This window comes from Cyprinodon variegatus, unplaced genomic scaffold (assembly GCF_000732505.1).
Source record: "Cyprinodon variegatus isolate N-32 unplaced genomic scaffold, C_variegatus-1.0 Scaffold94, whole genome shotgun sequence".
In the NCBI taxonomy this organism is placed as follows: Eukaryota; Metazoa; Chordata; class Actinopteri; order Cyprinodontiformes; family Cyprinodontidae; genus Cyprinodon; species Cyprinodon variegatus.
In genome coordinates, this window is record NW_015150547.1 from 882,044 (window position 1) to 893,669 (window position 11,626).

An 11,626-nucleotide genomic window follows, 5' to 3' on the forward strand; every position below is an offset into this window, starting at 1 on the left:
ATACCGCCTTCGGTTCTCATAAAACTTTAATTTACTTTACTCTGAGAGGCTTAAATATCCAATATAACCAACTGGATTCTGCCACAAGCCATGTAGGCGGCACAGCAAACGTGGAATCAGGTGCTTTGGTTAGATAAGACCAAATAGTGTCAGGGTTTTTTTTTTTGTTTTATTTTGGCCAAGATTTTAACTTATTTTGAAAAAGCAACACTGCACATCCCCCTACCAATATCAGGCCAACATTAAATATAGTTATAGGAGCATCATAGTTTAGGGATGTTCTTTAACAGGAACAGGGAAGCTGGTCAGAGTGCATTAGATGAAGGATGGAGCCAAATGCAGGACCTGTTGGATTAAAAAACGTACAGCCAGATCTATGTTGAAACATATTCATGTGTTCAAATGGCTTAGTCAAGTCCTAGACCTACAGACCTTGAGGCTTTCCATAGAATCGGATGGAGCTTGTGCTGTTTTACTAAAAAGAAATGGTAAAGATGTTAGAGAAACCTGCAACTATGATTTCAGAGATAATAACACTCAAGTCATATTTCTTAACTTTTACATTCTGTGCACGTTTCACTTTTTAAAATTAAAATTAGGGTTGTCCCGATACAACTTCTGATTTTCGATACGATACCGATAATGCTGCTTTGAGAATTGGCCAATACCAATACTGATATTAGACCGGCATTTATTGCTTATTTTATATTGCTATAGTGTTAGAAAAGGCTTGGTCAGATAATATTAATTAAACGAGGAACAAAAGTCAACAACAAATGGTTTGGAAACAACGGACCCATGTAATATTAACCAATGAGTTACAGAAACTTTCAACGGAAGCGGTGTTTCTATCAGCCTTAAAATATTTTAAGATGATTTTAGATGCCACCTGATGAAATCTGATATTATTTTTTGGCTAATATGTTAATTTCGGATCGGTTCATCCCTACTTGGAATCAAAAATATTATAAGTTTGTGTTCACAATGTGGCGTGATAAGATTCTACAAGTAGGCACGTCTTAGTGTTCTTCAAAGGCTTTTTATGTTTTTGTAAAGATAAAAAAAAAATGTTAAAGATGTTTTTGTGTTTTTTTTCCTCCAGGAGCTTTGACTGAATGTTACGATGAGCTGGGGAACCGTTACCAGTTGCCGGTGTACTGCCTCTCTCCCCCCGTCAACATGATCGAAGAGCGCTCGAAGAGCCCGACGGATCGGATCCAGATTCCTTGACGGCAGACCCATCCACTGGCAGCGCCAGCGACCCCATTTCAGGGGGCGAATGCCAGCTTAGACTCCGGCTTTCCACGGGACGCGATCTGCGCCTGGCGGTCCGCTCCACGGACACCGTGGGCATGATGAAGCGTCGTTTGCAAAACCTGGAGGGCGTACCTGCCGCGACCCAGCGCTGGTTTTTCTCAGGTCGGCCGCTGACAGACAGGCTCCGTTTGGACCAGCTCAACATTTCCAGAGACTATGTAGTTCAGGTGATATTAAGCCAGCGCCCTCCCCCAGAGCCTGTAACCCCCCCCGGACACACAGTAGATCCCTCTGGGCCAGTGGTAGTGGCAGACACTCCGTCTGCTCTGCCTTTAGAGCCCACACCTGTGGAGAACTGATCAAAGCCAGGCCCTAGTTGGTAAAAAACAAGGAGGATGAAAAGTGACAAAGCTGAATTAAAGGCGATTGTTCTTCTCTTCTCTGCTCTTCAGTTGTTTTCGCTGAGAAGGGCTATAAAGGTAGAGAAGCATAAAGACTCTTTATTAGAGAAAAGACTCCTGTTTTTGGTTTTACACATTGAAATTTTAACCTTTTTGTTTTTTTTTTGAAGTTTTTTTAAATGGTCCTATGGAAACCAAACTACAAAAAACACCTGAGATGGTTAAAGGGTTTGCTGAGCAGCTTAGAGGTCCAAATGTCCGTATGTTCAGGTTCTGTTTGCAAAGGCTCTTTAGATGAACTCTGGTTTTCAGGCTACAGTGTTGGAACCTTTTTCTGAATGTACGTCTTCAATTCAGAAAGCTCAGATATAAGGAGAAAATTAAAAAAATAAAAGGTTTATAATGCATCGCAACAACCACAAAACAGGTAACCTTTAACCATTTCAGTCAGGGAGTCAGAAAGCTAACAGATTTTTATATTGAGAAGAGCTGGTAGTCTGTAACTATAGCTGCTGCTGGATTTCTCACCTCACTCTGAATCACTAAACAATCAAATTATTCAATCGTTTAGAGAACAGTAAGTTGTTTCATCATTGGCTGTAAGTGTTTGTGTGAGGAGGCTCACACCAAAGGGCCGCATACCGAACTTATCCATAAGGAAAAAGGATCGACCTCAGACACAAAGTTGCATATTTTGAATAAAAATAGAATCTTTTTAAGTATGAATTGTCCAGCGTTTTCATTTCTTCAGTTGTTTTTTTTTTTTATTTTGGTGCAAATTCACATCAGAACACGAAGAGGGTTTGTATCAAAGAAAACATCGACATGGATATAAAATAACTACACCACAAATGTATTACATTTATTTTTCAGTAATTAACTTTGTTAAAATAATGTGATGCAAAGAATGAGACTTAGATTGTTTTAATGTTTTTTATTACATAAAATGAGACGCATATGGTGTGTAATTTAGGGAGAAAATTAATATGAAAAACTCCGTAACCTGGTTGTATAAATATGCAAATCCTTATATGAGTACTCTGTTTCAGAAGACATCTTGGATTTGCACAAGACATCAGTCATAGGGAATATTTTTAACCAGAAATATAGTCAAACTATCCTTGTAAAAGGTAACATCTATTAACTAATGGACCAAGGAGTAAAGGTATCAGATAAGCAGCACTAAATATACGCGATGGCCCAGCTAAGAGAGTCAATATCGTAAAAAATATGGTGATATACGTCCAAAACAGAGGCGGTTTCTCCAAAATTATTGAACAGACAAGATGGCGGCTTCATTGACAAGTCTTTTAAGTGGCCAAAAAAACCAATAAACTGTTAGAGGTATAACAACAGTTGTGGTTGTGTTTTACGTCTAGATTGAGGAATAAGAACTGCTTAAAATTTCTCCAATGTTACGTGAGAATGTGTTATGGTGGAGGTAGAGCCAAACTTTAACTTTCAGACAAATTTCAGATGGTCTACTCAGTACTAGTACACCACTGCTATCACAAAGGAAAAAATCAAAATCTAGTAAAAATCTAGATAAGTAATTTTTTCTTAAATAAGTGCATTTTTTCTTGATTTTTAGGAGGTGAAGGAGACATTTTGCCAATGAAACAAAACAATTTACATTTGAAATAAGAAAACACAATTGCATTGTGTTATTTCAAGTGCATTTTATCTAAATATCTTATTTTAAGAGTAAAAATACTCATTCCATTGGAAAATCATCTCATTTACCTACTCAAATTAATGGTTAATACGCTTAATTTACAAACAGGTTGCCAGTCCATCGCAGGGCAACACAGAGACAAACAGGACAAACAACTATTCACGCACACACTCGCACCTAAGGAGAATTTAGAGAAGCCAATTAACCTAACGGTCATTTTTTTGGAATGTGGGAGGAAGCCGGAGTACCCGGAGAGAACCCACGCATGCTCAGGAAGAACATGCAAACTCCATGCAGAAAGGCCCCAGGCCAGGAATCAAACACGCGACCTTCTTGCTGCAAGGCAGCAGTGCTACCCAGTGAGCAGCCCTGTCCTCGACTTTATTTTCTTAAAAAGAGCTAAATGATGTTTTCCTTTCTCAAAAATAATAAACATACTAAAATATAATGTGCTAAAGGTTAATAATGTACTTCCTCAGATAATAAATGCCTTTATATTCCTTTCTGTTTTATCACTCATCTCTGCCCGATCTGCACCAGAAATGTGATCCTACGCTACTTCCGGTGCCTAACTTTTTCGGCTTTGGATTTAAACATAAATCCATGTTGGCAATTTCACATTTATGTTTTGAGTGGATCTTGCATGTAAAGGAAAATATCATGCATTGTCCATACCTGTTTATCCTACCCAGGGGGGTTAGCACCCGTCTCCACAGGTCATTTGGCAAAAGGCAGGATATTCCCTGGACACGTTGCCAGCACAGGGTAACAAAAACACACACTTATAACCTCAGGGCAATTTAGAGAAACCATTTAATTATTAGTCATGTTTTGAGAGGAAGCTGGAAAACCCAAAAGGAGAACACGAAAACTAGGCAGAATGGTACTAGGATGGAATCCAAACCAGGACCCCCTTAGTGCCTTCTGTTGTGCCACAGCGCAGCCTTTTAAAAACCATCTCTGTTCCAGTTCTCCTAACTCAAGTGTCTGAATTACCTCAATACCATCAAGTTCTACAGAGGCTCAGTAAAGTGCAGTTCATCAGCTTTGCTGGAACATGGTTGGATGGCAAAGTTGAAGGCTGACAGGGCTTGAATAATCATGTATTTCGGGGTAAAACGACATGTCGGATAACAATATAATTTATTTATAAAGCCATATACAAATCTAAAGCGCCACAAAATTGCAATAAAAACTGTAGGAAAGACTTTAAAAAAAGATTCATTCTGAAAAATAAAATAACCCCCAAAAACAATATTTCTATTTGTGGTTATTCAGTAAATATATGCCTTCTTATCCAAGAGGGAAATGAAACGTTGCTGTATTGCATATTATACAACATTTCTTGAACAGTTGGTGAAGGTGATGATCGCTTTGGGCAAGAAAGATATCCTGTAGTGGTCAGTATTGCAGGGGTTCTAACATAGCCTCTGACAGAAGAAATTGTATTGTTGTATGAAAGGCTCAGGGTTGCCTGTAATTTGTGTTTTTTCTTATTATAAATAATATATAATGAGCCTGCATCAACAATTTGTTTTGTATATTTAAGTCTCTAACTATGATGCTTCCATGCCAACAGATGATCTAATTTGATTTTGGGGGATTTCCTCAAGTTGAGCTCCATGGACCTCTGACCTGGACTTTGGATGCACTGTGTAAAGCAGACTGAATCCTAAGAGGTCATTCTCTCTCCGGATGTTCCCCTCCATCTTCTGATCACTTGGATATCCAGCTTGATAACTCTCTGGCTAAGCTCCCCCATGCAGTCACCATTTTAATGCAAATATTGGACCACATTAGAAGGTGAGAACTTAGAGAACCACTGCTTCTGTTTTAACCTCAACTAACCAACCAGCCTCTTCCCTGCGAAAACCTTCAGCAGCTCGATGGAAGGAGAAAACCCACACTTTTAGATAGTAGGTAACTCTATCGCCAAGTATCTCTCTAAAAGTTAAAAGAACTTGCTGCTGAGCTGAAAGGAGATGGCAACCTATGAAAGATTACAATATTGATACCAACAAAAACTGAAAGGGCATGGAAAGATTAATTCTCTCAAATCAATTCTGTTAATTCTGGAAATTGTAACTGTAGGCATAGGCTATTTATAAATCCGATGAATTATAATCCACTGGTTTTTAACTCTTGAGAAATGCAATGATTTTGCCTTCTGCTTCATATCGAGGATCGATATAATTAGAAATATTAGTATTGCAAATTCCTTTTCTGGTTTATCTTCCAGTATCCCTACACATTGTCTAAAACAAACATTTTTTCCAACTTCTTCAAGTAAATGGTATTAGCATATAGGGTTAGAAAATAATAATTCAACTAACTTCTGCAACCAGTGCCGTAGGTCCCATACTTACCAATTCATTTAAAAATGTGCTTGATTGTCTTTTGAATGACATCAGTGCTTCTTTAACATCTGGAATCTTTCCTTCTACTCTCAAACATGTTATTGCAACACTGCTGTTAGAAAAGAATACACTTAATTCCTCTAAACTTATATAACTACAGACCCATTTGCACATCTGCCCTTCTTAGGTCAAATACTTAATAAAGTTGTATATTGACACTTTTCGGTCTTGGTTTAGAAATAATCATAGCACAGAAACGACACTGATCAAAGGTAATAGTTTTTGACTAACCGGGAATCAATGATAGCTCAACAGGTTTGCTTTCACAAGCAGACCATTAGGACTGTTGCAATATTTTCTGCTTTGTACTCTTATATGAAACTACTGAAAATGATTGAGTGTCAATTCGCATGGAACCTCACAGAGACAGAAAGGGAGGTGAGAAAAAACATGGGGAAGAAATAGGGGAAGAGAGAGAGACGGAGAAAGGAAAGAGTGCATGAAAAGAGAGAAAATCAAACAGCAAAAATAAACGACACAGAAGTTATACAGTAACTCCTAGAAGTCTGTTTCCACACCTGTATGAGATGAGAGGGACAGAAAATATATATAAATATATATATATATATATATATATATATAGCTGCAGCTTAGTATTTAGTATTAGTGTGTATCTATGAACAAATGGAACCAAACTCCTGACCAAAGGAGGGCAAACATAGGGATCCACCAGAGAAGGGCAGACTCAAGCACTCGGAGCCTGACCCCCGAGGGGCCAAACCCCAAAAGAGCCCAGCCCCTGAGGGGCCCAACCCCAGACGCCACAGTGCAGAGATTCCATGGGGCCACAGCAGCAAGCCTACGGCCTCCACCAATGGCCGGTTACACCTGAATGAAAGCCCAGGAGTCCAAGGCCCCGGATGGTGAGGAGGCTGGGGCCTGGCCCGACAGCACACACCAAACTACCTAAACTCGCCTAGCAAACATTCATTATGTTTCCAATGCTGTAAAAATTTGAATAATAAATATATTTATATAATAAAAGTAAACATTTCTGTTAATGAAGATTTGTGTCATAGAATGCAAAACACGTTTCAGCGCAGTGCAGTGCCAGGCAGGTGGCTGTTCTAAACAAAGCGGCCGGTGTATCTCAGGCCATGGATCCCAAAGGAAAAAAAGGAAGATAGCTGATAAGAACAGAGGACTCAAAGAAGAATGGACCGAATCATTTGCTTTCATTACCAAAGGAAAAGGATTGCCTGCATGTTGGCTTTGTAATAAGAAATCGTCACTTGTAGAGGCATTTCAATGGAAGGCATGCTAAATATCCGGCCGACCAAGAGAAAAAGTGCAAATGCAAAACTTCTGGAGAAATTAAAGGAGCGCAAAGATAGATTTAAGAAGTGGATTGCATATCTGAACTCCACTTCTGCTACTAGTTTTGGTGCAAGCATTAAAAAAACATTCACAGATCAAACAGGTAAGGCTTTTATGCAGGTATGTGAACCTTCTTCCATTTTTTCCACCAGGCTGGTGCCTGTCTACACCAAGAGGCGGGTTTGCCAGTCCATCGCAGGGCAACACAGAGATAAACAACCATTCATGCACACACTCACACCTAAAGAGGATTTAGAGAAGCCAATTAGCCAAACAGTCATGTTTCTGGACTGTGGGAGGAAGCTGGAGTGCCCCGAGAGAACCCACATATACACATGGAGAACATGCAAACTCCATGCAGAAAGACCCCGGCCCGGGAATCGAACCATCTTGCTGCAAGGCAGCAGTGCTACCCACTGCTCCACTGAGCAGCCAAACTGAAATCAATTCATTTTAGAGATGTTTTAATTGATCATAAAGCCTTACATTTCCTGGCCCCTTCTTTTATATCTGCCTTGCTAATCTATTACACCCTAAACAGGTTAAGTTTATCCAGTTACATTCTCTTTTAGCCTTGACTCTTTCTGTTTATTTATGTATATAATTTTTTTTTTATTGTTCTAATATGTTACCATTCTGGTTTTAGTGTATGTTCCATATTTTATGTTTTGTTCCATTCTGTTAGGCCCATGATTGTCATGGGCTATGGGCATGAAATGGGCTACATACATTTACTTTATTTTCCAATTGTTTTTAATTCAGATTAAATCTTTTATATTTACTCAACCCCCAGCTAACAGAACATAGAAATCATCTAAAAACTGCAGAAATAGGCAGGCGATCTGATACACAGTTCCACTTTGCTGGTATTGATGCCAAGGGGGTACCCTCGGCGTCAATATGTGACGCAGAGGGTACCAGAAAAAACGTCAATATGTGACGAGTTGGGAGTGAGAATGTGTTGGCATCTTATATATGAGTCTTGGTTCCTGCTTTTTCCTCTAACTTTCTCACACATTTCATTTACCGCAAAAAAATGTAAATCTAAATAAGTCGTTTTTTTCTTAAAACAAGTAATTTTTTTTCTTGAATCTCGGAGGTAGGTGAGACACTTTGCCAACGGAACAAGAAAACTTTAACTTTAGCTTTAAAATAAGACAAAAAACAGTTGCATTGTCTTATTTCAATTGCATATTATCTAATTATCTTATTTTAAGAGTTAAAAAAAAACTAATTACATAGGCAAATTATCTAATTTACTTACTAAAATTAAGGGTAAATACACTTAATTTAAGACATTTTTACTTATTTCTAGATTTCTAGATCGTTTTTGCAGCGTTTAACGCCATAATGTGGGGTGGATGTTTACAAACCTGGGCACAACTGGGTGTTTCAACACAATAATGATCCCCATCACAAGTCAAAATAAAGCCCCCCTAAAGCCCCAACCTGAAACCTTCTGCGTGTTTCTGGATTATCCGCACAGGGCAAGTAAGTGCAGGAAAACACAGAGTACATTGTATCTATATACGCACAAAAGATTACTCTATATGAAGGTTAGAAACAGATAATGGGGGGAAACAAACAGCTCATTGGACTTGGCCATAAAAAAGCAAAAGCTTTGCTTCAGGGAGAGATTTACTCATTTAGCCATATATTAACAATATCTTTTGTTTTCTAAATTTGGTCCCATATTTGAAACTATACATCTGAGTCAGAGGGAAAGGGTTTGTGCAATTCCTTTCAGAGCAAAGAATTGAGAGAAAGTGAAATGTCAGAACTGAAACCACAGGACAAACTTTTCTCCTTTCACAGTCATCTCTCACCTTTCTGCTCACAGGCTAAAATGATTTAAAAGAAACTTCTGCATCTAAGTGGAGGTATATTTATAAGAATTGGTCTCATTACAGAAATGCTCACTAAATGTTAGGGGACATATTGCAGGCTGGAAAAGGATCAAGAAAAAAACCCCTCTTGATAAATGATTAATCTACGTTCATGAATTCTTCTTTCCTGATAAAATCCAAGGGTTTCTCTTTTGTACCATTAGATTTTCTGCCATTGTCTTCTTCCAAAGAATTCTCATGATTGTGTTCATCAATCAAACAACTCAATGACTTCACTTCCACTTTAACTTGTATCTTGCGGTGCACTCACTTCCCCCTGTGGCAGTCAGTGGGGCTCCCTAATAATCAAACATGCAATTGTTTTGTAAAACCTTTGCTGTGAAAAATGTGTTGACTTCCGCACGACAGCAAGTTTATTGGGCTTATAAAGCAAATCAGTCACGTCAAATGTCAAAGGGTATTTGAATGCAAACAGCTGGATTGGCTTTCTATGCAGGCTGAATGATGTGACGTAGAAATTAAAGCCGTCCTCTGTGTGCACACGGGGGCTTTTTTGTTTTGGCTTTTGTGGTGTATAAATACTGCTGTTACATACAGGCAAGACAGACTCTGATCTGCTTTCAAGCTCAACATTTTGGATCGATCGTCACACGGTCAAGGTAAAGTAGATTATGATCAGTCTAATTAGGCATTTTTTATTGTATCTGACTGGACATATAGCCAAATGCATGCTGCTGACTTGATTTAGATATCTGTAAAAGAAACAAATGGAATCGAATTTTATATAGTCATGTTTTCAATATACAGCATCTAGCAAAAATGAAGGGAAATCTATTTTTTTTCCTATTTTTTTTTAAATACATTTTCTTGCTTTGTGATTTAATTCTACTCTTATATTTAATTTTTTTGCAAAAACACAGCCTATTTGTTTTAACATGCTGGTCATCAAGCTGAACTTAAAAAATAAACAACAGCATATGATATGAAATTAAACAATACAAAGATTGTATTTTTTTATCGTTTTTTTTTTTTAAAGCTTTGTTTTGACTGTTTTTTATCTGAAATTTGTAAATATTCATTTCATTTTTTCTTCATCCTTTAGAGATGCATTCCTTTCTCCTGTTGGTCCTGTGGGCTGCTCTGGGTTTAACCAGCTCTAATATCCACCAGCATCACATAGAGACTCTAATGGACAATGGTTTTTATCGCTTTGTTTTTCCCATTTCATTTATTTAATTTTTTAGCTGTTAAATATTAACCAGTCTCTTGTTTCTTTTTATGGTCTTCCCAGCACTGGTGTTGCGAGTGCCAGATTCTGTTGGAAGCATGGTGGAAGTTCCCCTAACCTGTGGAGCCGCTTATCAGCCTCATGAGGTGTTTTGGAAAAAGAATGGTAATAAAATAGCTTGATTTTCATTAGTAGTACTATTTGTAGAGCAAATTTATTTGTAAAAGGCCTAATTCAGTGTGTCCTTTTAAACAAAAACAAAAAAATAAAGACAACCTGATATTTTTGTATCCTGTGGTTTAAGTTAACAAAGACATAGGAAGTTCACAGACCTAAGAGGAACATCACTGTTGCTAAAACTGAATTTCTCAGGGGAGGAACTGACGCCTGCTGTCCAGGGGAACCATATCACGGTTTTGGTTAAAGAGATGAAAGCCGGGAACTACTCGTGTCACCTCACTTCCACTGGAGAATACCTGAACCACACGCTGATCCTGGTCCAGCTGGATCCAGACAACAGGACCGTCATACTGGAGGAGAAATCTCCCCAAGAAGGTGAGGCTAAAGAGAAGATGGGATTGTTTGGAGGGAAGTATAGATCAGGAGGTTTGAAAAAAAACAGTTAAAAATGGGATGGATGCTTCTGATCTGGTAAAATAGGAAAAAAATAAGAATGAGAACTGATCAGTTTCAACCCTTGTGTAGGATTGTTTGCTCACAAATTTGTTTTAGTCACCCATGTTGAAGGGTTCCAAGTAGTCATAGTCTTGCTATAGCATTAAGGCTTTGACTAGAGTTTCTGGCCTCACAACTAGTCTTTTTTTAAAATCTTAAAGTAAGATGAGGAAGACAAGGCTTTACAAGTTCCAGATGTGTGTTTCTAGGTTCTTTCTTGATCTTCTGGATTAGTTGAATGATTGCTCTATTGGTTATTTTGATGGACCTGCTCCTCCTGAGGAGATTCTCCTTTGTCCTTTGCAGTCCTTTGAAAACTGAACCTCAAAATGTTAAATATCTTCCCTTAAATTTCACAAATTCTTGCTCTTTAGATCTTCCAGCCTACTTCATGTTGTCATGCAGGTTGTGTCTTAGTTAAATCTAGATTCTACAGCCCAGATCAGTGCTGGGCATGAGTAGTGGCACTGAAGCAAAAACAGTTTGGCATTTTGGCTCACATAGACCAGGTTAGTTTTGATAACTTTTTGTGAGGATTAATGAGTTTGGAATTTTTAGGCTTATTGACAATCTATTTGAATGTTTAAACTAAGCATTAAAAATGTTCACTGAGCTATTCCAAATATAAATGTAGTAGTTTTTAATACTTTTGCTTTTCTCTTGTGGAATTTGCATGATGTCTGTATTCATGAGTGATTAATCCTGTGCACCATGCAGTGGCGCCAGCAGGGGGTGGCCATGGCTAGCCTGACGTAGTCCGACTCAATTCTAGTCAGAATATGAGTCTGATACTGCTCCATAGAGCTGTG

At 38.3% G+C, this 11,626-nt stretch overlaps 2 protein-coding genes across 3 annotated transcripts in view; both read left to right on the top strand.

The window, feature by feature from the left end:
- The window catches only part of LOC107084162 (ubiquitin domain-containing protein 2-like), a 28,644-nt gene extending 26,275 nt beyond the window's left edge, over window positions 1-2,369 (top strand). The window contains 2 exon segments of the mRNA XM_015373869.1: window positions 1,103-1,227; window positions 1,230-2,369. Coding sequence (XP_015229355.1) covers window positions 1,103-1,227; window positions 1,230-1,616 — 512 coding nt within the window. The 3' untranslated portion in view covers window positions 1,617-2,369.
- A 6,956-nt stretch (window positions 2,370-9,325) lies between these two features.
- Window positions 9,326-11,626, top strand: part of LOC107084201 (interleukin-12 subunit beta-like) — a 9,656-nt gene continuing 7,355 nt past the window's right edge. The window contains exons 1-4 of one of the 2 annotated variants that reach the window (XM_015373914.1): window positions 9,326-9,573; window positions 10,017-10,112; window positions 10,206-10,307; window positions 10,515-10,697. In XM_015373914.1, the coding sequence (XP_015229400.1) occupies window positions 10,019-10,112; window positions 10,206-10,307; window positions 10,515-10,697 (379 nt within the window). In that variant the 5' untranslated portion in view covers window positions 9,326-9,573; window positions 10,017-10,018. The remainder of the gene's footprint in view (window positions 9,574-10,016; window positions 10,113-10,205; window positions 10,308-10,514; window positions 10,698-11,626) is intronic. The other variant, XM_015373915.1, reaches the window with a different exon arrangement.